The sequence below is a fragment of the Tympanuchus pallidicinctus genome, unplaced genomic scaffold (assembly GCF_026119805.1).
Source record: "Tympanuchus pallidicinctus isolate F22 unplaced genomic scaffold, pur_lepc_1.0 scaffold47, whole genome shotgun sequence".
Classification (NCBI taxonomy): Eukaryota; Metazoa; Chordata; class Aves; order Galliformes; family Phasianidae; genus Tympanuchus; species Tympanuchus pallidicinctus.
Window position 1 is genome coordinate 183,345 of NW_026294766.1, and position 26,716 is coordinate 210,060.

The 26,716-nt window shown below is 57.8% G+C and overlaps 2 protein-coding genes and 2 long non-coding RNA genes across 7 annotated transcripts; 2 read left to right on the forward strand and 2 right to left on the reverse strand.

The window, feature by feature from the left end:
* Positions 1-440: 440 nt before the first annotated feature.
* EIF4B (eukaryotic translation initiation factor 4B) lies at positions 441-14,665 on the reverse strand. 3 transcript variants are annotated; one of them, XM_052702870.1, is made up of 15 exons: positions 14,568-14,665; positions 11,826-11,963; positions 10,477-10,685; positions 9,332-9,448; positions 8,794-8,848; positions 7,112-7,255; positions 6,916-7,026; positions 4,710-4,889; positions 3,136-3,370; positions 2,923-3,041; positions 2,639-2,831; positions 1,850-1,914; positions 1,658-1,724; positions 1,506-1,578; positions 441-825 (listed from the first exon to the last, which is right to left on the reverse strand). In XM_052702870.1, the coding sequence occupies exons 1-15, from the start codon at positions 14,578-14,580 to the stop codon at positions 760-762; spliced, it is 1,785 nt and encodes a 594-aa protein (XP_052558830.1). In that variant the 5' UTR covers positions 14,581-14,665; the 3' UTR covers positions 441-759. The 3 variants fall into 3 exon arrangements, with proteins under 3 accessions (XP_052558830.1, XP_052558828.1, XP_052558829.1); XM_052702868.1 differs by having other exon boundaries at positions 11,820-11,963; XM_052702869.1 differs by having other exon boundaries at positions 11,820-11,960; positions 14,568-14,660.
* LOC128090529 (uncharacterized) lies at positions 4,846-6,764 on the forward strand. The gene is made up of 5 exons (XR_008210963.1): positions 4,846-4,986; positions 5,048-5,148; positions 6,119-6,239; positions 6,441-6,520; positions 6,722-6,764. It is a non-coding gene; the product is annotated as an uncharacterized LOC128090529 (long non-coding RNA).
* On the forward strand, positions 10,788-11,496 carry LOC128090532 (uncharacterized). Of its 2 annotated transcripts, none has more exons than XR_008210967.1 (3): positions 10,788-10,875; positions 11,193-11,312; positions 11,393-11,496. It is a non-coding gene; the product is annotated as an uncharacterized LOC128090532 (long non-coding RNA). The 2 variants fall into 2 exon arrangements; XR_008210968.1 differs by having other exon boundaries at positions 10,798-10,872.
* A 2,160-nt stretch (positions 14,666-16,825) lies between the features above and the next one.
* KRT18 (keratin 18) lies at positions 16,826-25,138 on the reverse strand. The gene is made up of 7 exons (XM_052702898.1): positions 24,649-25,138; positions 22,960-23,042; positions 21,099-21,255; positions 20,090-20,254; positions 19,266-19,391; positions 18,197-18,420; positions 16,826-16,999 (listed from the first exon to the last, which is right to left on the reverse strand). Exons 1-7 carry the CDS (start codon positions 25,078-25,080, stop codon positions 16,885-16,887), a joined length of 1,302 nt encoding a protein of 433 aa, XP_052558858.1. The 5' UTR covers positions 25,081-25,138; the 3' UTR covers positions 16,826-16,884.
* Positions 25,139-26,716: the final 1,578 nt, after the last annotated feature.

A 26,716-nucleotide genomic window follows, 5' to 3' on the forward strand; every position in this document is an offset into this window, starting at 1 on the left:
GAAGTCATCCGCCCCACCGGGAGGCGCCCCTGATTTTGGGGTGTCCCCAGTTAGGAACTGCCTCACTTTATAGAATCTCCCCATTTTTGAGGTTTCCCCATTTCTGGGTGTCCACATGGCTTCCACTAAGGGAATCCGTTTGGGGTGCGGGTAGGATTGGGATGAGGACAGGGGTGGGATGGGATTGCAACGGGGATGGGATTGGGGTTGGAGAGGATGAGAGTGGGGATTGGGATGGGAATGGGGTTGGGGATGGGATGGGATGGAGATGGTGATGAGGATAGAGATGGAAGTGCTGATAGGGATGGGATGGGGACGGATGAGAATGGGGTATAACTGGGATGAGGATGGCATGGTTTTGGGGTATGGATGAGCACAGGATGGGCTAAGGATGTGGCTGAGAAGACCCCCGGGTGCCCCCCACCACGCAGCGCCGGTGCGGCCGTTCCGATCACCTTTATTGGAGGAAACCAACAGAAAACCCAACGGCGCCCGGCGCCGCGCAGCCCCACACCCCACAGCACTCCCACCCCAACAGCAACGGGGCACGGAGGGAGACGGGGGGCAGACGTGAGGCCAGACCCCCCCAAAGACCCCCCCCCAAAAGAAAACCCCAAATGAAGCAGGGCGGAGCGGCAGGGCCCGGCAATGTCGGTTTTCCTCCTTTTTTTCCTTTCCTTATGCTGATTCTTGGCTTGATTTCGGCGGGGCGGCGCTGGGTTTTCTGTTCCATTTCGGTGTTGGGGTTGGGGACGGCCTTCATTCACCGCACTCCTCCTCCTCGCCGTCCACTGACAGCGCTGCATACTTGCTGGCGTGGCTGAACTGTGGGGTGCAGTGCCAGTGCTGTGAGGCTGGGCCCTGCCCCACAACCAGGCAAACCCATCCCCTATAGCTCCCAACCTGCAAAAAGCCTCAAATCCCAAAGCCCTGTAGGTCTCCTAAGCCCCAAATTCACAGAAAACCCCATACAGCACCCAAACTTCAAAGCCTAGGGCTGTGCCCTACAGCTCAGCCGGAGTGTGGCACTGCCCCCAGCCCCATCCAACCCCACTGAGGTCACAGCCAGGTCCCATCAGGTCCTACTGGGGTCACTCCCTTAATGGGACCTGATGGTAATGCATCTGACCCAGGTCTCACCTAATGCCACTGGGTCACACCCAGGTCCTGTCAGGTCCCACTGGGGTCACACCCAGGTCCCATCAGGTTGCTAATGAGACTTGATGCTAATGCATCAGACCCAGGTCCCATTCAATCCCTCTGGGGTCACTCCCAGGTCCTGTCAGGTCCCACTGGGGTCACTCCCTTAATGATGCTAATGCATCAGACCCAGGTCTCACCCAATGTCACTGGGTCACTCCCAGGTCCCGTCAGGGCACTAATGGAACCTGACGCTAATGCATCAGACCCAGGTCCCATTCAATCCCTCTGGGGTCACACCCAGGTCCCACTGGGTCCCACTGGGGTTACCCCCAGGTCCTGTCAGGTTCCCCCATGACACTCACGGGGGCTGGGCTGTCCTCCAGTCTCTTTGGCTCAGGCGCAGCTCTTGCCTCATGCTCCTTGCGGCCGTCTTTCCTGGGGAGGGATGGGGATGGCACTGAGCAGGGTGACGCAGGGCAGCATCCCCTCGTTAACTCTAACGAGCGGCACTCACCTCTCGGCCGAGCTCCCACTGCGCGCCTTAGGGCCATCCCGGCCCCCATCTGGCTTGTTCTCATCCCCTGGGGAGGAGACACGACCATGTGCTGAGGACGCCGTGTCCACCCAACCTAAAGCCACCATGTCCCCAGTGCCACCAAGGGGACACTTCTGCCCCCCATCCCACCCCACCGCCTGCCCCCCTCACCTCTCCGGTGGGTGTTCCTCGGGGTGGCCCCATTCTCTGCAGGCGGGCGGGAAGCCATCTGGCTGCTGGGGGGACAAAGGGTCACAGTGGGGTCAGAATGGGGTCAGAGAGGGGGACAGGTGTGGGGTCAGGCATTGGGGTTGGCCATCGGGGTCAGACATAGGGGTTGGCCACCGGGGTTGGCTTTTGGGATAAGATAATGGGTGTCAACCACTGGGGTTGGCCACTGGGGTGAGATATGGTGGTAAATCATTGGGGTTGGCTATTGGGGTCAGACATGGGGGGTCCACCATTGGGTTGGCTATTGGGGTGTTGGTCATTGGGGTGAGCCATTGAGGTTGGCCATTGGGATGAGATAATGGGTTTCAGATATGGGGTCAACCATGGATCAGAACGTGGGGGGTGATCAGTCTCTGCATCAGCCTTAAAGGGGAATGTTTTTGGGATTTCAGTCCCAGGGGATTAATTCTGGGGATTCAATCCTAGCAAGAACCTGCGGGGGAACAATTTGGGATTCAGCCCTGCACCAACCTCACAGGAGAACCATCTGAGGGTTCTGACCTCAGACAAATCTTATAGGGAACTGATTTGGGAAGGCCGAGCCCCACGCCAACTTTGCAGGGGAAGATTTGGGTTTCTGCCCCCCCCCCAACCTCTGCAGGGGGAACACCCGGGACTCCCAGCCCCATGCAAGCCCTCAGGAAACCATTTGGGCTCCCAGCCTCGTACTGAGATCCCAGCAGAACTTCAGGCTCCCAGCCCCATAACAAGCCCCCCATCACCCCTCACCTGCTGGGTGAGTGCTGCTCGGAGTCAGAGCCCGGGGAGCGGCCGGCGGTGCTGCTGCTGCGCTTGGCCCACGCGTTCTCCTTGGGGGGCGGCGCGGGCATCACCTTCAGCGGCTGCTTCTCCTCGCGGCCCTCCTCCTCGCGGCCGCACGCATCGCCCTCCACCGACTTCTCACTCTCCCTCCTCCGTGTGGCTGCGGGGGGCACAGAACGGCGGGCAGGGCTGGGGATGAGCCCTCCCTGCACCCCCCCCCCCCCATCCCCAGACCCCCACCCGACACCTACTCCTCCCGGTGGGACCGGTGCCAGCGGTGGTGCCAGGAGGTCCTGCGGCTCCGCTCTGCGAGGACTCGCTGCCCGTCCGTGACCGCTCAGGGTTGTCCTCACTGCGGCTGCTAGGGTACCTGGAAGCGGGGGGCGGACAGGGGAACGGGGCTCAGCGTGGCACCCTGCAGAGCTGTACCCCCGCCCCACGTCCCCAGTGCCGCGTCTCCCCACCGCTCCCGGGGCCGCCGCTCCAGCCTCTTGTCGTCCTCCAGCTGCCGCTGCAGCTTCTCCTGTTCCTTCTGCAGCCTCTCCTCCACCTCACGCTCGCGGGCGGCCGTGTCCACGGGTTTGGCCCCCCCAAAGATGGAGGCGGCGCGGCTGGACTGTGGTGCAGGGGCTGCTGTGCTCTCCTCCTCCTTCGGGGCGCTGCGCGGCTTCAGGTTCAGCTTGGGGCGCTGCGTGGGGCCTGGGGGGTGGCACGTGGGGCTGGGGGGTGTCCTGCACCCCCGCATCCCGTACACAACGCATCCCGCAGTTCTCCACCCACGTGCTTCATCCTGCATCGGCCATCTGCTTCCTGCACCCCACAAATCCCGAATCCCACATCCTGCATTCCCCTACACCTCCCCATCCAACAGTCCGTACCCCAAATCACACCACCTGAAATACCCCAACACCCTCCATTCCATACCCCACATCCTGCATCCCCCCCCACACCTCCCATCCCAATTCATCACCTAAATCCCCCTACACCCCCCATCCCATACCCCACATCATGCATCCCCTCCACCCCCCATCCCAACCCCATCCCCTGAATCCCCCAACACCCCCATCTCCCCATCCCATACCCCCCATCCTGCATCCCCCTACAGCCCCCATCCCATACCCCACATCATGCATCCCCCTACACCCCCCATCCCATACCCCACATCATGCATCCCCTCCACCCCCATCTCATCCCAACCCCATCCCCTACATCCCCCTCCACCCCCATCCCATACCCCCCATCCCGCATCCCCTCCACCCCCCATCGCAACCCCATCCCCTGAATCCCCCAACACCCCCATTTCCCCATCCCATACCCCCCATCCTGCATCCCCCTACAGCCCCCATCCCATACCCCACATGCCACATCCCCATACACACCCTATCCCACACCGCACATCCCTCCCCATACCCCGCATTCTGCATCCCCCTACACCCACGCCCCACATCCTAAATCCCCCTCCACTCCCCATCCCCATACCCCGCACCCCCCTACATATTCCCAACCCCATCCCCTACATCCCCCTCCACCCCCATCCCATACCCCCCATCCCGCATCCCCTCCACCCCCCATCGCAACCCCATCCCCTGAATCCCCCAACACCCCCATCTCCCCATCCCATACCCCACATCATGCATCCCCTCCACCCCCCATCCCATCCCAACCCCATCCCCTTTATCCCCCTCCACCCCCCATCCCATACCCCCCATCCCGCATCCCCTCCACCCCCCATCGCAATCCCATCCCCTGAATCCCCCAAAACCCCCATCTCCCCATCCCATAACCCCCATCCTGCATCCCCCTACACCCACGCCCCACATCCTAAATCCCCCTCCACTCCCCATCCCCATACCCCGCACCCCCCTACATATTCCATCCCGACCCCATCCCTTACATCCCCCAACACCCCCATCTCCCCATCCCATACCCCCCATCCCGCATCCCCTCCAACCCCATTCCCTAAATCCCCCAATACCCCCCACCACTCCCTCACCCCAACCCTCCACCCCTCACCCCCCAATTCCCCCCTCCCCATTACCCCTCTCTTCACGCCGGAACTCATCCCTCCCGTATTCCTCTCTCCCTCCCCAGCGCTCCATGCGGTCGTCGCGCCGCTCGTAGCGCTCCTCGTAGCGGTCGCTGCCGCCCCGGAAATCGTCGTCGCGGCGGTAGCCACTGCCGAAGGCCCTCCGGCCGCTGCCGATGCGCGAGTTGTAGCCTGGGGGGTGCAGAGCTCAGCCCCCCTGCGCCCGCAGTGCGGGGACTTCACCCACAGCTGCTGGGAGTCAGCCTCAGCTACTGGGATTTACCCGCAGGTAACGGGATTCAGCCTCAGCTTCTTGGGATTCAGCCTCAGCTATGGGGATTCACCCCCAGGTAATGGGATTCAGCCTCAGCTTATTGGGATTCAGCCTGAGATGTTGGGATTCAGCCTCAGATATTAGGATTCATCCTCAGCTATTGGGATTTACCCCCAGGTAATGGGATTCAGCCTCAGCTTCTTGGGATTCAGCCTCAGCTATAAGGATTTACCCCCAGGCAATTGGATTCAGCATCAGAATATTGGGATTCAGCCTCTGATATTAGGATTCAGCCTCAGCTATTGGGATTCACCCCCAGGTAATGGGATTCAGCCTCAGCTTCTTGGGATTCAGCCTCAGCTACTGGGATTCAGCCTGTGGTGTTGGGATTCAGCCTCAGATATTAGGATTCATCCTCAGCTATTGGGATTTACCCGCAGGTAATGGGATTCAGCCTCAGCTTCTTGGGATTCAGCCTGAGATGTTGGGATTCAGGCTCAGATATTAGGATTCACCCTCAGCTATGGGGATTTACCCCCAGGGAATTGGATTCAGCATCAGAATATTGGGGTTCAGCCTCAGGTGTTGGGATTCATCCTCAGCTACTGGGATTTACCCGCAGGTAAGGGGATTCAGCCTCAGCTTCTTGGGATTCAGCCTCAGCTATGGGAATTCACCCCCAGGCAATTGGATTCAGCATCAGAATATTGGGATTCAGCCTCCGATATTAGGATTCATCCTCAGCTATTGGGATTTACCCCCAGGTAATGGGATTCAGCCTCAGCTTACTGGGATTCAGCCTGTGGTGTTGGGATTCAGCCTCAGATATTAGGATTTACACCCAGGGAACTGGATTCAGCCTCAGCTATTGGGATTCAGCCTGAGATGTTGGGATTCAGCCTCAGCTATGGGGATTCACCCCCAGGCAATTGGATTCAGCATCAGCTTCTTGGGATTCAGCCTCAGATATTAGGATTCATCCTCAGCTTCTGGGATTTACCCGCAGGTAATGAGATTCAGCCTCAGCTTCTTGGGATTCAGCCTCAGCTATGGGGATTCACCCCCAGGCAATTGGATTCAGCATCAGAATATTGGGATTCAGCCTCTGATATTAGGATTCATCCTCAGCTATTGGATTTTCCCCCAGGTAATGGGATTCAGCCTCAGCTTACTGGGATTCAGCCTGTGGTGTTGGGATTCAGCCTCAGATATTAGGATTTACACCCAGGGAACTGGATTCAGCCTCAGCTATTGGGATTCAGCCACAGGTAATGGGATTCAGCCTCAGGTAACAGGATTCACTCTAAGATATTAGGATTCATCCTCAGCTATTGGGATTTTCCCCCAGGTAATGGGATTCAGCCTCAGCTTATTGGGATTCAGCCTGAGATGATGGGATTCAGCCTCAGATATTAGGATTTACTCCCAGGGAATTCAATTCAGCCTCAGCTATTGGGATTCAGCCTCAGGTGCTGGGATTCAGCCTCAGATATTAGGATTCATCCTCAGCTATTGGGATTTACCCACACGTAATGGGATTCAGCCCCAGGTGTTAGAATTCAGCCTCAGATTTCATGGACTCATCCTCAGATATTAGGATTCACCTTCAGCTATTGGGATTTACCCACACGTAATGGGATTCAGCCTCAGCTGTTGGGATTCAGCCTCAGATACAACGATTCACCCACAGGTAATGGAATTCAACCTCAGTTATTGGGATTAACTCTCAGCTACTGGGATTCAGCCTCAGGTGCTGGGATTCACCCTAAGATATTAGGATTCACCCTCAGTTACTGGGATTCCCCCTCAGGTATTGGGATTTGTCCTCAGCCACTGGGGTTCACTCTGCAATACTGGGATTCACTCTCAGACACCGGGTTTTCCCCTGCTGTTGGGATTCCCCCGTGCCCCCACTCCCATCCCCACGTGGCAGCACCGCCTCACCCCGGTCGTAGTCTCTGCTGCGGTCATCGTAGCGATCTCTGCCGCCGAAGCCGCGGTCCATGTCGCGCCGTGGGCCATCGCGATACCGATCGTCGTAGCGATCCCGATACCCTGCAGGATGGGGCCGACAGGCGGGGTCAGGGCTCACATTACCCCGTGCCCGCGGGTCCCTGTCCCCGTGTGGATCCCGACTCACTGTCCCCGAAGGCGTCGTCCCCGCGGCGGGGTGGGAAATCATCGAAGCTGTCGGAGGCGGCGGGACGGGCGCGCCAGTCGCTCTCAAACCTCTCTGAGTCCCGGAAACGGTCCCGGTCCCGTCCAAAGCAGCGATCGTCCCGGTCTGAGGGATGGGATGGGGAAGGGGAAAAGGGGAAGAAGAGAAAGAGAACAAGAGAAAAGGGGAGGGGGGATGAGGAAGGTGGAAGGGAAATGGGGAAGAGAACAGGGAAGTGGGAAAGGGGAAGCAGAGGGAAAAGAAAAGGTAAGAGGGAAAGGGGAAGAGAAAAGGGAAGGGGGAATGGGGAAGAAGGAAAGGAAATGGGGAAGACAATAGGGAAGTGCAAAAGGGGAAGGAGAAGGAAAAGAGGAAAAGGAAAGGAAAGAGGGAAAGGAGAAGAGAAAAGGGAAGGGGGAAAAGGAGAAAGAGAAAAGAATAAAGAGAAGGGGGGATGGGGAAGGTGGAAGGGAAATGGGGGAAAGAACAGGGAAATGGGAAAGGGGAAGGAGAGGAAAAAGAGGAAAAGGCAAGGAAAGAGGGAAAGGGGAAGAGAAAAGGGAAGGGGGGAAAGGAGAGAAAGAGAACAGAAGAGTAAAGGGAAGAGGGGATGAGGAATGTGGAAGGGAAATGGGGAAGAGAACAGGGAAGAGGGAAAGGGGAAGGAGAGGGAAAAGAAAAGGTAAGAGGGAAAGGGGAAGAGAAAAGGGAAGGGGGAATGGGGAAGAAGGAAAGGAAATGGGGAAGACAATAGGGAAGTGCAAAAGGGGAAGGAGAGGGAAAAGAGGAAAAGGAAAGGAAAGAGGGAAAGGAGAAAAGGGAAGGGGGAAAAGGAGAAAGAGAGAAGAATAAAGAGAAGGGGGATGGGGAAGGTGGAAGGGAAATGGGGAAGAGAACAGGGAAATGGGAAAGGGGAAGGAGAGAGAAAAGAGGAAAAGAAAAGGAAAGGGGAAGAGAAAAGGGGAGGGGGGAAAAGAAAGAGAACAGGAGAAGAGTAAAGAGAAGGAGGGATGGGGAAGGTGGAAGGGAAATGGGGAAGAGAACAGGGAAATGGGAAAGGGGACGGAGAGGAAAAAGAGGAAAAGGAAAGGAAAGAGGGAAAGGGGAAGAGAACAGGGAAGGGGGAAAAGGAGAGAAAGAGAAAAGGGAAGGGGGAATGGGGAAGGAGGAAAGAGAACGGGGAAGACAACAGGGAATGGAGAAGGAGGGGGCAAAGAGGAAAAAGAAAGGGGGAAAGGAAAAGAGGAAAAAGAGGAAGAGAAAAGGGAAAGGGAAAGAGTATAGGGAATGGGGATGGGGAACAGGAAAGGGAGGGGAAAGGAAAGAGGAAAGGGGAAGGTGAAAGGGAAAGGTATAAGGGAAAGGGGAAAGGGAAGGGGAGGGGAAGTGGGAGAGCATGAGACTGGGGCTGGGGACAGAGCGCAGTGTGGAGACCTGCATGTGGCAGGGAGCACCGACGCTCTGGAACCACACAGTGCTGTGCCACTGTGTGACAGGGACACAGATGTGGGGACAGTTTGGTAGGTCCCCCACTGCTGAGCCCCTGCTCTGCCCAAAGCCAGCCTCCACTCCAGCCTTCAGCCCAAGACTCCAAATCCAGAGTTTCTGACCCAAACTGGCAGTAGGGGTTCAATGGAGGACCTGGCTGAGCCCTAGGAGCTCACCTTTATCCTGAGCTTGGTCAGCAACATCCACTCGTATCCTTCTGTTTCCTAGAGACTGGGAAAAAAAAACAACAGAGGAATCAGTCCCCTGGAATCAGCCCCAGCCTCCAAATATTGGCCCCAACCCTGAGGGATTGGTGTGAGCCAATGTTGGAGCGATGGTTGAGCACAGAGCAGGCAGCTTGTGCACCACGGGGGCTCTCCTGGAGAACCAAAAACCAAAGGTTTGCTCTCCTTGAGGCCCTAAAGGCAAAGTTCTGCTCTCCTGGAAACCCTAAAGGCAACATTCTGCTCTCCTGGGACTCTGAAGGCAACATTCTGCTCTCCTGGGATTCTGAAGGGAACATTCTGCTCTTCTGGGCATCCTACAGGCAATGTGCTGCTCTCCTGGGGGCCCTAAAGGCAACGTTCTGCCCCATTTCAGCCCTTCCCCCACAGTTCTGCCAGCCCCAGAGAGGTCCATACTTGGTGCCACTTTGATGCCTCCTAGGACATGCAGTGCCTGCCCTGCTGCTGACACCTGAGGTCCTGAGCTCACCTCCTCATTGAGGCTCAGTGCCTGGAACAAGGAGTCGATGTCTTCAAACTCAGCGTAGCCAAAACCTTTCAACCTCTCAGGGTTGGTGGGCTCCCGCGGCAAGCGCACAGCACTGATCTGTGGGGAACAAGGAGGAGGAGGAGGAAAGAACGTGTTAGGGCCACTCTCCTGTGGTCAGAAGCAAGACCATGGGGTTGTCTGTGAGCACGTGGCTCACTGCTATCCCTGGGGGTTGCCTGTTGGCCCCATTTTATCCATTCAGTAGAACCCAAAGCCATCAGATGGCCCTGTGATCTGTAGGGACCCTTCAAACTCAACCATCCTATGATTTGATAATCTCTCAGGATGCTTCCATCCCAACCATTCTATAGTTCTGCAATCTAAAAGGATCCTTCCATTCCAACCATCCTATGATCTTCCAGGACCCTTCCAACCCAGCTGTTTTTGATTCTGTAATATTAAAGGACCCTTCCAACCCTTTAAGGACCTTTAAGGACTCTTTCCACTCAATCCATTCCACGGTTCTACGGTTTTGTGATCTTGAAGGTCCCTTCCAACCCAACCATCCTATGATTCCATGATCTTCAAAGACTCTTCCAACTCAACACATCCCACGGTTCTATGATCTTCCAGGACCCTTCCAATCCAACCGTTCCATGGTTCTATAATCTTCAAGGATGCTTCTAACTCTAATATCCCATGGTTTTATCATCTTGAAGAAACCTTCCAATCCAATTGTCTCACAGTTCTATGACCTTGAAGGACCCTTGAAGCCCAACTATCCCACGGTTCCATGAGCTTCAAGAACCCTCCAGCCCAACCAGTCCCACGGTTTTATAATCTTGAACCACCTTTTTATCATTCTAGGATCTTGAAGGCTCCTTCCAACTCAACCATCCCATCGTTTCATGATCTTAAAGGACCCTTCTATCATTCTAGCATCTTCAAAGATTCTTCCAACCCAATCATCCCATGACTCTATGATCTTCAAGGACCCTCACCCCATTTTGGGGCTGCAAACACTTCCAAGCATCGTAACACCCCTTTCCATGGCGTGCAACAAGATCGTTCCCGCTCCCAAAACACCACAGAATCCCACCAAACCCACCCTGAGATCACCGCACCGTGCCCCCCACGTGACTCACATTGAGGCCCCTGAAGAAGTCCTTGATGGAGTCCTCGGTGACGTCGTAGGGCAGGTTGCCCAGGAAGGCCGTGTAGGGCGGGCACTTGGGCAGGCGGCTGCGGTCGATGTTGGGCTCACGTGCGGCGCGGGGGGCGGTGGGCAGCAGCGAGCGGTCGATCAGCGGAGCCCGGTACACATCATCATCGTTGCTGTGCCAAGCGGTGGAGACTGTGGGAGAGAATGGATGGGCTGCAGGAGTTGGCCACAGCGTGGAGGTGGTGGCCAAGGGCTGCAGGGGGTGGCCACCCTGCGGAGGTGGTGGTCGTGTGCTGCAGGAGGTGGCCATGGGCTGCAGGGGGTGGCCACAGTGTGGAAGTGATGGCCATGGGCTGCAGGGCATGCTCACAGCGTGGGGGTGGTGGTGACAGCATGGAGATTGTGGCCGTGGGCTGCAGGGGGTGGCTACAGTATGGAGGTAGTGGTGACATCATGTTGGTGATGGTCACATTGTGTAGGTGGTGGCCAAGAGCAGAAGGGAATGGCCACAGCATGGAGGTGGTGACCATGGGCTGCAGGGGGTGGCCAGCATGTGAAGGTGCTGGTCGGGTGCTGCAGGAGGTGGCCATGGGCTGCAGGGGGTGGCCGCAGTGTGGAGGTGGTGGCCACATCATACTGGTGATGGTCACATCTTGTAGATGATGGCCAAGAGCAGCAGGGAGTGGTCACAGCATGGAGGTGGTGGTGACAGCATGGGGGTTGTGCCCACGGGCTAAAGGGGGTGGCCACCACATGGACGTGGTGGTCATGTGCTGCAGGAGGTCGCCATGGGCTGCAGGGGGTGGCTACAGCACGGAGGTGGTGGCCATGGGCTGCAGGGAGTGGCCACAGCACGGAGGTGGTGGCCATGGGCTGCAGGAAGTGGCCACAGCACGGAGGTGGTGGCCACATCATGTTGGTGATGGCCACATTGTGTAGGTGATGGTCACATCATGTAGGAGGTGGCCAAGAGCAGCAGGGAGTGGCCATGGTGTGGAAATGGTGGCCATGGGCTGGAGGACGTGCTCAGAGCATGGGGGTGGTGGCCATGGGCTGCAGGGTTGGCCAGAGCAGGGAGGTGGTGGCCATGGGCTAGAGGTGGTGGTCACATCACCTAGATGGTGGCCATGTGCTGCAGGTGGCAGACACGTCGTGCAGATCGTGGCCACGTTATACACAGTGGCCACCCCACAGCAACAGGGATGGTGGCCACCCCCTTTAGCCCATAGCCACAGACACGGTGGCCACCCCACACAGACTGTGGCCCCTCAGCATGGACAGCAGCCCCCCCAAAACAGACAGTAGCTGCCCTAGGTTCGCTCTCACCCCTACCGTCGCCGTCCAGGTCATCGGTCTCATCGGCCCAGCTGACTGGCTTGGGGATGTAGGTGGGCGCACCGCTGCCGCCATCCTCCGCCAGGAAATCAGTCAGGGTCAGGGTCTTCCCCTTCTTGTTCTTCTTCTTGGCTGCTGCGGGGTGGGGGGATGGCCAGATTGGCACCAGGGCTCTGTCTGTACTCCCCCCCCCCCCACTGGTGGCAATGGGATGTGAGGAGGAGGGGGTGGGGGTCAAGAGCTGCATTCACACACAGCTGCCCCAAATCGGTGAGGAGCTCTGCCAGAACGGCAGGGGTGTCACCAAATCAGGTGTAGAGCTCATCGGAATAGGCATGGAGGTCACCAAAACTGACACAGAGGTCACCAAAATGGGCACGGGATCATCAAAACTGGCACGGTTGCCAAACTTGGCAGAGCTCCTCAAAATCAGCACAGGGGCTGCCAAAATCGCACACAGTTCCCCAAAATCAGCTCGGGGTCACCAAAACTGACACAGGAGTCATCAAAGCCGGCATAAGGATCCCCAAAATTGGCACAGGGGTTGCCAAAACTGGCACAGAGGGTCACCAAAAGCACATGAAGATACCCAAAAACTTGTTGAGAACCCCAAAATCTCACAGAGCTCCCCACAAACATGAAGAGGTCCCCAACACCAGCACAGGGATCACCAAAACTGACACAGAGCTCCACAAAACCAACATGGGGAGCCAGCAAAAGCACATGGAGACATCCAAAAACATGCAGAGCTCTCCAAAATCTCACAGAGCTCCCCAAAACCAGCATGGGGGTCATCAAAACCAGCACACTGACTGCACGCTGCACAGGGCCAGCACAGCACTGCTGCCACCACGCACTGCACAGGGCCCAGCACCATAGCACTGCCACCAAGAACAGAGCCCAGCAGCACACAGACATGATGATGGTGCACTGCACGAGTCCCAGCAGTGCATGGGGTGGTGCTGATCCACTGCATCATGCCCACAGTGCCCAAATGTCACTGTGCGTTACATCAGGCAAGCACCACCACGCTGCACCACACACTGCAGAGCCCAGCAGTGTACAGATGTGATGAAGGTGCACTGCATTATGCCAGCAGTGCCCAGATGTCACTGCACAGTTCATAAAAGCAGCGTGACAGCACTGCCACCACGCTCTGCATGTGGCCCAGCACTGCACAGAGAAGCAATGATGGTGCACTGCATGAGTCCCAGCAGTGCACAGGGTGGTGTTGGTGCACTGCACGATGCCAGCAGTGCCCAGATGTTGCTGCACACTGCAAAAGGCCAGCACCAGTGCTGCCATCAGCACTGCACACAGCACAGCAGTGTACAGGATGGCGTTGGTGCACTGTGTGGGGCCAGCAGGGCCCAGATGGCACTGTGCATCGTACATGGACAGCACCACAGCACTGCCACCATGCACTGCACAGAGTCCCAGCACTACGCAAATGTGATGACAGTGCACTGCATGACTCCTAGCAGCATGCGGGTTGGTGCTGGAGCACTGCACAGGGCCAGTATTACCCAGATATGACTGTGCATTGTACACAGCACTGCCACCATGCAGTGCACAGAACCCAGTCTTGCACCACTGCATGATGCCAGGAGTGCCCAGATGTCACTGCACAAGACCAGCACCACAGCACTGCACCACACAATGCACAGGGCCCGGCGCTGTACAAATGCTGATGATGGCACACTGCACAATTCATAGCAGTGCATGGGGTGGTGCTGGATCACTGCATGGGGCCAGCATTGCACAGATGTCACTGTGTGTTGCACACGGCCAGCATCTCAGCACTGCACCATGCACTGCACAGATGTGATGAAGGTGCACTGCATGATGCCAGCAGTGCCCAGATGTCAGTGCACACTGCACAAGACCAGCGCCACAGCACTGCACCATGCCCTGCAGAGGGCCCAGCACTGCACAGATGTGATGAAGGTGCACTGAATGAGCCCCAGCAGTGCACAAACACTACGATGGTGCACTGCATGATGCCAGCAGTGCCCAGATGTCAACGCATATTACACATGGCCAGCACTACAGCACTACACCACGCACTGCACAAGGCCCAGCACTGCACAAACGTGATGATAATAGTGCACTGCACGGGTTCCAACACTGCACCGGGTGGTGCTGATGCACTGCATGAGCTCAGCAGGCCCCAGATGTCACTGCGCATTGCACACGGCCAGCACTGCAGCGCTGCCACCACGCACTGCACAGAGCCCAGCAGCGCACAGAGAAACGATGATGGTGCACCGCACGATCCGCAGCCGTGCACGGACGCCGGTCGGGCCGGGAGAACCGGCCCGGACGCTGTCGCCGCACGGCACACACGTCACCCCGCGTTGCGCAGCGCCCGGAAGCGCTTCGGCTGTCCCCGTTCCCCGCACCCAGCCCCGCACCGCCGCTCCCGGCCCCGCACCGCGCCCCACGTGGACCCCCCCCCGGCTCCGCGCCTGCGCAGTTCCGCGCCCGTCCCCTCCCCCCCCCCCAATGGGCGCTGTGTGTATGTGTGTATGGGGTGGGGTGGGGGGGCAAGGCCCGAAGGCCGCTCCCGGCCCTGAAGGCCCCGCAGAGCCGCGGTGCCGCCCCCGCAACGCCGCCAACCCCTCGCCCGACCCCGTCTCGAAGCAGCGGTGGGGCAGCGGAGTGGGGAAGGGCCGCTCGGAAGTGGCTTTGGGGCGACCGCGGGGCGGTGTGGGGTCGGAGCCGCCGCGCGGCGCTCACCTGAGGCCGCCATCTTGGCAAGAGGCAGAGAGAGGGCGAAAGGCCCGGATGGAGCCGTCACGTGACCGCCGGAGCCACGCCCACTTCCGGCGGGGTGGGGCGCGGGAAACCCGGGGGGAGGGGGGGTCGGAGGGGGAGTGCGCAGTGCCGCGTGTGCGGCGGGCACGTGGGCGGTGCGTCACAGAGTGACAGAATGGCGCGGGTTGGAAGGGAGCTCAAGGATCACGGAGCTCCAACCCCCTGTGCCATGCAGGGCCACCAACCTCCACATCTCACAGCAGCCCAGGCTGCCCAGGGCCCCATCCAGCCTCCAACACCTCCAGGGATGGACGGGGCATCGCAGCCTCTCTGGGCAGCTGTTCAGCCCCTCACCGCTCTCACAGCACAGAACTTCCCTGACATCCATTTCCCCTCGTCCTGCTGCCATCTCCCCTTGCACAGAGCTGCCTCCCTTCCTGGCTGCAGGCTCCCTTCAGGCACTGCAGGCTGCACTCAGCTCACCCCCAGCTTGTCCTCTCCATGCTGAACGAGCCCAGCTCCCTCAGCCTGGCTTTGTAGTGGAGGTGCTGCAGCCCCTGCTCATCTCCAGCTCCTCTGCACCCTCTCCAACAGCTGCCTGCCTTTCCTGTCCTGGGGGCTCCAGCCCTGGACGCAGTGCTGCAGATGGTACACAAGAGCACAGAAGATGCTCACAAGAGCAGAGCAGAGGGGGACGATCGCCTCCCTGTCCCTGCTGCCACCCCTCTGCTGCTGGAGCCCAGGATCCCATTTGCTTTCCGAGCTGCAGTCACACACTGCTGGCTCACGTTCAGCTTCTCATCCCTCGGGACCCCCCAGGTCCTTCTGTGCAGGGCTGCTCTCAAGGATGCTCCTTCCAATCTGTATGGATGCCTGCCATTCCTCCAGCCCTAGTGCAAATCCAAGTGCACTGATATGTGTGTTTGTGTGTCTGTTCATCTGTCTGTTCATCCCAGTCCCCGTGTAACGCAGCCCTTTGTGCAATGCACCCCCTCCAGACTGTGTGCCACCAGTCTGTGTACAATGTGTGGTCACTCATTGCTGTGTAATGCAGGTTCCAATGCAGTGCACCATCACAACCCGCCATGCACCGCTAGTTCACATGCAATGCAGTCACTCCCCTGTGCAATGCAGGTCCTTGTGCAATGCACCATCATCCCCCTGTGATCCACCAGACCATGCACAACACACAGCCACTCCTTTGTGCAACGTGGCCCCTTGTGCAATGCATGGTGCACTACTGCTTCTCGTGTGTTGCACCAGCATTGCCTGGTGTCCAATGGAGCATATCATTTGTTCAGTGCATCATCGTGCCCCTCCGTGCACCAGCAGGTGTGGAATGCACAGTGATGCCCCCTCTGTGCACCTCCTCTTGTTGTGCAACGTGTGGTCAGTCCTCCCCATGCACTTTTGGCACTTGTGCAATGCACAACCACTCCTCCCCGTGCAATGCAAGTCCTTGTGCAATGTGCAATCACCCCCCTATGCATTGCTGGGGCTGTGCAATGAATGGTCATGCCCATCACTCCCTCTCTCATTCTCTCTCCTTTCTTCCCTCCCTCCCTCCATCCCTCCTTCCTTCTCTCCTTCCCTCTCTCCCTCCATCTCTCCATCACTCTTTTTCTTCCTCCCTTCTTCTCTCCCTCCATCTATCTGCCCATCTATCCCTCTCTTTCTCCTTCCTTCTCTCCCTCTCTCCTTCCCTCTCCTTCTCTTCCCCTTTTTTTTCCTTTCCTCCTTCTCTCCATCCATTCTTCCTTTCCTCTCTCTATTCCTCCTTCCCTCCGTTCTCCCATCCCTTCCTCTCTTCCTCCCTTCCTTTCTTTCCTTCCATTTCCCTCCCTCCTACCCCCTCACCCTCCCTCCATCCCTTCCCTCTCGATCTCTCCATCCCTCCCACCTCTTTTCCTCCTCCATCTCGCATCCCTCCATCCTTCCCTTCTTCCCTCCCCCTGCTTCTCTCCCCACCTCTCCCTCCCTCCACCTCCATCCCTCCTTTCCTCCACCCATCCATCCCTCTCTCCCTCCCTCCATTCCTCCCTCCCTCTCTCCCTTCCACCCTCTCCCTCCATCTCTCCATCCATCCATTCCTCTCTCCATCCTTCCCTCCATTCATCCCCACTTCTCTCTGTACCTCCATCCTTCTTCCCTCCCTCCCCTCTCCCATATCTCCACCTTTCCTTCCTTCCCCCAACCCGTGCCTCAGTTTCCCCACCACACACATTGCACTGAGCCCCATCTTTGTCACTTTGCTTCTTTATTTGTGGGGCAGGGGGTGGCACCTCGCCGTCCTCCCCCCTCAGTAGCTGCGCACTTTGACCTCTTTGCTCTCGGACACCACTTTGCCATCCACCGTCCTCTGGGTGCTGCGCTGCGTAGTGACCGTCCCCTCCGTCCCCAGAGCATCCTGCAGACTGTGGGGCAGCGGGTGTCCCCGTGTCACACACTCCTATGTTACCCACTTCTGTCACCCACCCCTGTGTCACCCACCCCTGTGTCACCCACTCCTGTTACCCACTCCTGTCACCCACCCCTGTGTCACCCACTCCTGTTACCCACTCCTGTCACCCACCCCTGTGTCACCCACCCCTGTGTCACCCACCCCTGTTACCCACTCCTGTCACCCACCCCTGTGTCACCCACCCCTGTGTCACCCACTCCTGTCACCCACCCCTGTGTCACTCAGCCCCATGCCACCCTTCCCCACTGCTACCCCAAGGAACTTGGAGGGGACATCAGGGCTGGGGGGAGGAGTTGGGGTGCCTGGCCACTGGATGCCACCACTGTCCCTGTGCTGTCCCCAGATGTCCCAGCAGATAGGATACGGACGTGTTTGTACCCACAGCTCATCTCTGGTGGGTGTCACTGTCCCTTTGCTGTCCCTACAGAATCCCCACTGGGTGTCACCGCTGTCCCTTTGTTATCCCAATAGGATTCCTCAGGGGTGCCACTGCTGTCCCCTTTTTGTCCCTATAAGGCCACCAGAGGTCAGGACCTGCACCTCCCAGAACTGGGGCTTGCCCCATTGAATGCCACCACTGTCCCCTTGCTGTCCCCAAACATCCCAGAGGATGGGACATAGACATCTCAACACTTGGTCTCACCCCACTGAATGCCACCACTCTCCCCTCTATCTGTCCTGTATCCCCTCTATCTGTTCCTGTAGGGTCACAGAAGTCAGAACTTGGACTTCGCAGCACTGGGACTCAACAATGATGGATGCCATCGTTGTCCCCTCGCTGTCCCCTCTATGTCCCTATAGGGCCACAGAGGTCAGGACCTACACAACCAAGTGCTGGGTCTCTCTCCACTGAATGCCACCACTGTCCCCTTGCTGTCCCCAGACATTCCAGCGGATGGGACATGGACATCCCAACACCAGGGCTCAGCCCACTGTGTGCCATCATATCTGTCCTTATAGGGTCATGGAGGTCAGAATGTGGACTTCCCGCCACTGGGGCTCAACACTAATGGATGACAACGTTGTCCCTTCACTGTCCCCTTTCTACCCCGAGAGGACCACAGAGGTCAGGACCTACACACCCAACACCGGCTCTCACCCCACCCAGATGCCCCACAGTCCCACAGTGGTGCCACCCCCCATGTCCCACCTGAACCCCTCTCCTCCCTCGAGCAGCGCACGGTACGTGGCAATCTCAGCTTCCAGCTTGCTCTTGGCGTCCTGCAGTGCGCAGTGCTCCCGGTTCTGACGCTGCAGTTCTGCCCGTGCCTGCGCCAGCTCCTCCTCCCCGCGCAGGATCAGGCCCTGCAGCTGCTCCAGCTGCGCCCCGTATCGCGCCTCTGTCTCTGCCAGGCTGCCCTCCAGCCCCGCGTTCTGCAGCGTGACCCCAAGAGCTCAGTGGGGGTAAGGGGCCTGAACCCTCCCCTCCTCCCAATTCCCTCACTCAGTGGGGTCATCCCTTATGAGGTTGGGGGTTCTTGGGATCAGGGACATCCATGTAGTCACTCCTTATGGGACTGAGTGGTTTGTGGGACCGCCATGGGGTCACGCGCTATGGGGTTGGGGGCGCCTGGGCATCAGGAAGCCCCATGGAGTCACTCTTTACGGGGCTGAATGCCTCGCAGAACCTCCGTGGGGACGCCCCCTACAGAGGTGGGGGCTCATGAAGACAGGGACCCCCATGGACCCACACTTTATGGGCCCAGGTGGCTCACAGGAACCCCATACTGTTGCACTCTAAGGATCAGGAGGCTGGTGGGACCCCTGTGGAGTTGTACTCTATGGAGTTGGGGGGTCTGGTGGGATCCCCATGAGGTAATGTAGTATGGGGCTGGGGGCTCTTGGGATCCCTATGGAGTTGTACTTTATGGGGTCAGGGGGTTGGTGGGACCCCCATGGGGCAGTACTCTATGGGGTTGGGGGCTCATGGGGTCAGGGACTCCCATGGAGACCCACTTTCAGGGGCTAGGTGGCTCACAAGACACTTCTACAGGGTTGGGGGGCTGTTGAGATCCCAATAGGGTCACACACTATGGGGTTGGTGGCCGTGGGGTCACTCTATGGAGTCAAAATGCTGTGCAGTCACTCCCTATGGGGTCAGAGGACTGTAGGTTCACTCTACAGCGCCAAGATGCAGTGGGGTCATTCTCTTTAGGATGAGAGGGGTGTGGGGTTACTCTATGGGACCGGGAGGCTGTGGGGTTGCGCTTTGGGGTCACCTGGCTGCGCAGGGCATCCAGGTCGATCTCCAGACTCTGCACTGAGCGGCGCAGCTCCAGCAATCGGCTCCGTGCTGTATCCACCTCCTTTGTGCTCTGTGTCACTTCCAGCGTGGTCTCCGTGATCTGGGGTGGTGTGGGGAGGAGATTGGGGGGCACAAATAAGTCCAGGGAAGTCAGCAAAATGGAGCCCGTAAGGAGGATCCTCAGTGTGGGGTGAAGATTGCATTGGAAGATGCTCCCACTGCGGGGTCCCCATTGGTTGTGGGGTGTCCCTAATATTGGGTAAGGACAGCGCTGGGAAATGTCCCCACTATGGGCCTGGTGTCCCCTGTGAATGGGGTGTCCCCCAAGAGAAGTGCCCTGTGTGCGACTGATAGAGGGCCACCAGGACACCCCACAGACCACCCCAAGGGTTGTAGGAACAGCACAAAGTCTCCTTGAAAGACCCCAAAGACCTCTGGAACGCCCCAAGAACTATAGGAACACCCCAAAGACCACCAGAATACCCCAAGGGCCATTGGAACACTCCAAGGACTATACGAACACCCCAAAGACCACCTTGAAAGACCCCAAAGGCCCTTGGAATGCCACAAGGACTATAGGAATGCCCCAATGACTGTAAGAACAGCCCAAAGACCACCAGAACATCCAAAGAACTATAGGAACACCCTGAGGACTATAGGAACACCCCGAAGACTCCTTGAAAGACCCCAAAGACCACCGGAACATCCCAAGAACTATAGTTACACCCCGAGGACTATTGAAACACCCCAAAGACCCCCTTGAAAGACTCCAAAGACCCCCTAGGACTGTAGGACCACCTGCTGCCCCCACTGCTTCTCCAGCTCCTCCAGGTTCTTCTTGGCCAACACGTCGTATTGCGCCCTCAGCTCTGCCAGTGCCTGGCCCAGGTCCTGCGCCTGCGGTGCGTCCACCTCCACCGTCAGCCCCGCGGAGGCCGCCTGGGCCTGCAGTGCGTTCACCTCCTGCCAGGGGACAGCAGGTCCTGGTTTGTCCCCGTGTGCCCTTGATGTGTTCCACGCATGTCCCCAGCGTGTCCCTGATGTGTCCCCGGTGTGTCTGTGATGTGTCCCTTTCATGTTCTCAGTGTGCCCCACTGTGTCCCTAAGGTGTCTCCAGTGTGTCCCTAATATGTTCCCATGGTATCCCCAATGTTTCCCTGATGTGCCCCCAGTGTGTTCCCAACATGTCCCCAGTAGGTCCCCAATGCACGTGTCCCCATTGTGTCCCTGATATGTCCCCAGCATGTTTTCAATGCGTACCCAATGCGTTCTCAGCATATCCCCAGTGTGTCCCCAGTGTGTCCTCAATGTATACACAATATGATCCCAACACTTTCTGGATGTGTACTCAATGTGTTCCTGATGTGTCCCCAACACGTCCCCAGTATGTTCCCAGTGTGTCTCAAATATGTCCCTAATGTGTACCCAGTGTGTCCCTAATGTATCCCCAACATGTTGTACCCAATCCATTCTCAACATGTTCCCACAATGTCCCCAGTGTGTCTCTAATGTGTCCCTAATGTTCTCAGTGTGCATCTGACATGTTCCCAATGCATTCCCAGTGTGTCCCCAGTGTGTCCTCAATGCATTCCCAGTGCGTCCCCAATGTGTCCCCAGAGTGTAACTGGCATGTCCCCAGGGTGTCACCAATGTGTCCCCAATGTGTGTATGATATGTCCCCAACATGTTCTTAATGTGCCCCCAACGTGTTCTCAATGTGTCCCCAGTGTCCCTAATGTGTACCCAACGTGTCCCCAACGTGTCCTCGATGTGTCCTTGATGTGTCCCTGATGCTGCCCCACCCCACCTCCTCGTGGTTCTTCTTCATGAAGATGAGCTCCTCACGCAGTGCCTCGATCTCCCCCTCCAGCTGCAGCCGTGCCATGTTGGTGTCATCCAGCACCTTGCGCAGCCCCGCAATGTCGCTCTCCACTGATGTGCGGATGGCCAGCTCTGCCTCGTACCTGCAGGGCACCGGCTCCGGTCTGTTATCCCACCCCACCCCACCCCACCCCATCCCATCCCATCCCACCCTATCCCATCCCATCCCATCCCATCCCACCCCACCCCATCCCATCCCATCCCACCCTATCCCACCCCATCCCATCCCATCCCACCCCATCCCATCCCACCCCACCCCACCCCACCCCACCCCATCCCATCCCACCCCATCCCATCCCACCCCATCCCACCCCATCCCATCCCATCCCATCCCATCCCACCCCATCCCATCCCCACCCCCATCCCACCCCACCCCATCCCATCCCATCCCCACCCCACCCCACCCCACCCCACCCCACCCCATCCCATCCCCACCCCACCCCACCTCACCCCATCCCATCTCATCCCATCCCATCCCATCCCATCCCATCCCATCCCATCCCATCCCATCCCATCCCATCCCATCCCATCCCATCCCATCCCATCCCACTTCTGTTCTGTGAATCACACCCCATTCCCATTCTCGTTCCTGTCCCCACCCCATCCCTATCCTCATCCCACCCTATTCCTAACACTATTCCCATCTATGCCCCTGGCCATTTTCCCATTCCCATCTATGTTCCTGTCACTGTCCCATCCCTGTCTCCATCACTATCCTCATCCCTGTCCTTGTATCCCACTCATATTCTCATCTGTTTCTCTCCTGTCCCCATCCCTACCACATTCCCATCTCCATTCTCATGCCTGTTCCCATTCCAATCCCTGTTTCTGCCCCCATCCCATCCCCATTTCCAGTCTCATTCCCATCCCTGTCCCCTACATCATTCCTACCCCTGCTCCATCTCATCACTTTCCCCATCCCTGTCCCATCTCTGTCTTCTCCCATCCCTGTCCCTGTACCCATCCCTATCCCCATCCATGTCTTCATCTCTGTTTTTGCTCTTGTTCCCATCCATGTCCTATCTCAATTCCCAGCCCTATTACCATCTCCATTCCCATTCCCATTCCTCTCTCTGCTCTCATCTCATTCATTCCCATCCCATCCTATCCCCATTCCATCCATCCCCATCCAACCCCATCCCATCCCACTCCATCCCACCCCATCCCATCCCTATTCCATGAATCATACCCCATCCCCATCCCATTCCTTTCCCTTTCCCTTTCCCTTTCCCTTTCCCTTTCCCTTTCCCTTTCCCTTTCCCTTTCCCTTTCCCTTTCCCTTTCCCTTTCCCTTTCCCTTTCCCTTTCCCTTTCCCTTTCCCTTTCCCTTTCCCTTTCCCTTTCCCTTTCCCTTCCCCATCCCACCCCATCCCACCCCACCCCATCCCATCCCATCCCATCCCATCCCATCCCATCCCATCCCATCCCATCCCATCCCATCCCATCCCATCCCATCCCATCCCCATTCCACAAATCACACCCCATCCCTTTTCTTTTCCATTCCCATCCCCATCTTCCCATCCCATTCCACCCATATCCCATCCCATCCCATCTCATCTCATCTCATCCCATCCCATCCCTATCCCATTCTCATCCTGTCCCAACATCAATCCCATCCCCATCCCATCTCATCCCATCCTCCCATTCCCAACCACGTCTTTCTCTACATTCCCATCCCATCTCAGTTCCCATTTATGTCCTCATCCCATTCCTGGCCCTGTCCCCATCTTATCCCCATCCATGCCCCCACCCCAGCTTCCCACCCCTGCTGTCCCTGTCTCACTCACTTCACCCTGAAGTCATCGGCTGCCAGCCGCGCGTTGTCGATCTGCAGCACGGTGCGGGCGTTCTCCACTGCGCAGTCATAGATCTGTGGGGCCGGTTTGGGGTCACGGGGCGTGAGGACCCCCAGTGTGCCCCAGGGAGGGGGGGGACAGGGAGGGGGGCTGGCAGTGAACTCTTGTCCATGTCCTTGTCCCCATTCTCGTCCCCATTTCTGTCCCCATGTGACTTCAGGAAGGGGTGACCCCACTGTTCTATAGGGTGGCGCTGGCTGTGGGACTCATCTGCTTAACAAAGGAGCATTAATTGACCCCCCTCCCTTGGCCCCCATGGGCTTGGTCACAGCCCCACGTGGTGTCCCCACTGGGTGCCCCACACCGTCCCCACCCCACAGGATCATTTCTCCCTGGCTCAGCTCCGGGTGCGAAGTCCACCCCCTCCCAACACCATGCAGGTTAATGCTTAACCTGTGACAACTGCTGGCAGAGCCCTGGGGATGCGATGCCAGGAAGTGGGGGCATGCTGATGGGGCCCAGAGGACGTGGTGCCAGTGCCCCAACCTACCCCCTTCCCACCCCTACCCCAACCAAACTCAACCCAACACCATCTCCATCTGCAATCCCACTGCATCCTAAGCCCACCCCATTCCCATCCCCATCCCAACCCCTATCCAACACCAACCCCACCCCATCCCAACCCCAACCCCATCTCCTTCCCATCCCCATCCCAACTCACCCCATTTCCATTCTAACCCAATCCCATTTCCATTCCCATCATAACTATCCTAATCGAACTCCATTTCCATTTCCATTCCATTCTCATCCCATCTCTATCTCCATCCTAACCCAACCCCATTCCCATTCCCTTCCCTATTTCTACCTGAACCCCACCCTATCCTAACACAGTCTCAATCCCAATCCTATTCCCATTCCCATTCCCATTCCCATACCACCCAATCCCCCTCCCAACCCCGATCCCATTCCCATTCCTATCCCACCCCATCTCCAACCTGACACAATCCCAGTTGCATTCCTACTCCCATTCCCACCCTGTCCCACCCCACCCCATCCCAACCCCAACACGAACTCCATTCCCATTCCTATTCCCATTTCTACACTAATCCCTCCCCATCCTAATCCAAGCCCATTCCCATTCCTATCCTCATCCTAATCCAGTCCCATACTCATTTCCATTCCAACCCCAAACCCAACCCCATTCCCATTCCTATCCCACCCCATTCCCATCCTAACACAATCCAATCCCATTCCTATTCCTACTCCCATCCCCATCCCAACCCCAACACGAACTCCATTCCCATTCCTATTCCCATTTCTACCCTAATCCCTCCCCATCCTAATCCAAGCCCATTCCCATTCCTATCCTCACCCTAATCCAGCCCCATTCTCATTCCCATCCTAATCCCAATCCCAACTCCATTCCCATTCCTATTCCCATTTCTACCCAAATCCCTCCCCATCCTAATCCAAGCCCATTCCCATTCCTATCCTCACCCTAATCCAGCCCCATTCCCATCCCCATCCCCATCCCAATCCCAACTCCATTCCCATTCCTATTCCCATTTCTACCCCGACCCCTCCCCATTCTAATCCAAGCCCACTCCCATTCCTATCCCCATCCTAATCCAGCCCCATTCCCATTCCTACCCCAATCCCATCCCCTGCCACACCCCTCACCTTGTCACGCAGCTGCTGGATGGTGTCCCAGTAGTTCCCCCAGTCGCGGGTGCTGGGTCCCCTCTTGGCCAGGCTCTCCCGGATCTGTGCCTCCAGGCGCCGGTTGTTGTTCTCCAAGCTGCGCACCTTCTCCAGATACGTGGCCAGGCGCTCGTTCAGATCCTGCATCGTCTCCTTCTCGTTCTGCGCCACCCCAGACCCGGACAGCAGCAAACCGCCCCCATAACCTGCCCCATAGCCAGCCCCGTAGCTTGCCCCATAGCCGCCTCCATAGCCACCCCCATAGGTGCTGGCGGTGCGAGTGATGGAGATGCGTGACCCCGACCCTCCGGCCCCGGCGTAGACGCTGGCAGCGCTGCTATGGGGCGGAAGGCGACGGATGCTCCCGGTGCGGGATGAGGTGGAGAAAGTGGTGCTGCGGGACAAGCTCATGGTGACGGATGAACGGACAGATGGACGGAAGGACAGATGAGTGGACGGTTGGATGATTGGCGGCGGGGATTTATAGGAAGCGCCAAGCAGGGGGCGGCCCCAAAGAGCCGCTGGCGCTTCGCCGATCCCTGGAAGGTGCGGCCGGATCCCGTGCCTTTGGGAATTGCAACGGGGGGGGGGAACGTAGGGGGGGCACAGGGAGAGCTCGGCCCCAGGGCCTCACTGCCGCAGGGGACGCAGCTCCACAGGAACAAGGCTCAGCACTCTGCGTTGCGGGGAACCAGGACTCGGCCCCACATATTTAGGGGGACCCCAGCGGTGTCCTTGGGGACGCTCTGGGGGCACTTTTATGGACATCTCAGGAACACTTTGGGGACACTTTGGGGTCTCTTTGGAGATACTTAGGGGACACCGAGGACTCCATGCAGACACTTTGGGGATACTTTGGGGACACTCCAAGAAAACGCTAGGGACACCTTGGGGTCTCCTTGGGGACACTTTGGAGGCACTTTGTGGACACTCCAAGGAACACCCTGGGGACACTTAGGGGACACTTTGGGGGCACTCTGGGGTGTCCTTGGGACCCCACCCTCTACCCCCATGATCCCGCTGGATCCCCTCCCCCCCCTCCTCCCCTCCCCTCCCCTCCCCTCCTTCCCTTATCTCCTGGCTCAGAGATGCATCAGCACCGCATTCCGCCCTTATCGTCCCATCGCTGAACGCACAAGGACGTGGGGGGAGGGGGTGGGGGAGCTGTGGACTTTTGCACGACTGCATGCCTTTGCACAAGCGTTCACTTCTGCGTGTGTGCAGCACACAGACCCATCTCCATGCAGGCTTATGGTGCTCACCAGCTTCTCTCTGCTGCAAAATCGGGCATTTCAGCACTGGAATGTGTTTTCAGCCTTGCACGAGGGCACGCTTTGCACGAGCACACACTTCTCCATGAGCACATGCTGCTTCAAAAGCACTCCCTGCTATAAAAATGGCTGTGTGCTCCTTGCACTTTTTGCATGAGTGCACACTTTGCATGAGCATGCACCTTTGCAAAAGCACTTTCCCTTACACAAGCAGGACCTCTGCGTGTGAACTGCTGTGTTGCACGAGCACGCACCTTTGCACAAGCACGTCTTAAGAGCACCGTCTTTTGCACAAGCACAGGCCTTTGCATGAGCCCCAAACTGCACAAGCACATGACTTTGCAGGAGTGCGCTCCCTTGCACAAGCACAGACCTTTGCATGAGCTGAAGCCCCAAAGCTGTCACCTCGTAACCCCGTAGTGCCACATCATGACCCCATGGAGTCACTTTGAGCCCATGATGTCACCTGAAGACCCCGTGGTGTCAGCTTGAGCCCCCAGAGTAACACCTGATGATCCCCTGGTGCCACCTGAAGCCCTCAAGGTGTCACCTCAGAACTTCATAGTGCCACCACAAGTCCCCATGGTGTCACCCTGACCCCCCAAAGAGCCACGTGAAATCCTCCAGGGTGTCACCTCATGACCCCAAAGTGCCACCTTAAGACCCCGTAGTGTCACCTGGATCCCCGATGGTGTTACCTTGATCCCCCAGAGTGCCACCTGGAGACCCCAAAATTCCACCTGCAGTCCCCAGGCTGTCACCTCAGTGCCACAGTG

Bases quoted from the DNA above. Each gene is read 5' to 3' on its own strand.
- KRT18 (XM_052702898.1), bottom strand. From the start codon at position 25,080: ATGAGCTTGTCCCGCAGCACCACTTTCTCCACCTCATCCCGCACCGGG. The intron at 21,256-22,959 runs GTGAGTGAGACA...GGTGCCCTGCAG, and splicing joins GCCGATGACTTCAGGGTGAA to GTACGAGGCAGAGCTGGCCA. The intron at 20,255-21,098 runs GTGGGGTGGGGC...GTCCCCTGGCAG, and splicing joins TGAAGAAGAACCACGAGGAG to GAGGTGAACGCACTGCAGGC.
- EIF4B (XM_052702868.1), bottom strand. The intron at 9,449-10,476 runs GTGAGTCACGTG...TGTTCCCCACAG, and splicing joins ACTTCTTCAGGGGCCTCAAT to ATCAGTGCTGTGCGCTTGCC. The intron at 1,915-2,638 runs GTGAGGGGTGAT...TTGTCCCCCCAG, and splicing joins GAGCAGCACTCACCCAGCAG to CAGCCAGATGGCTTCCCGCC.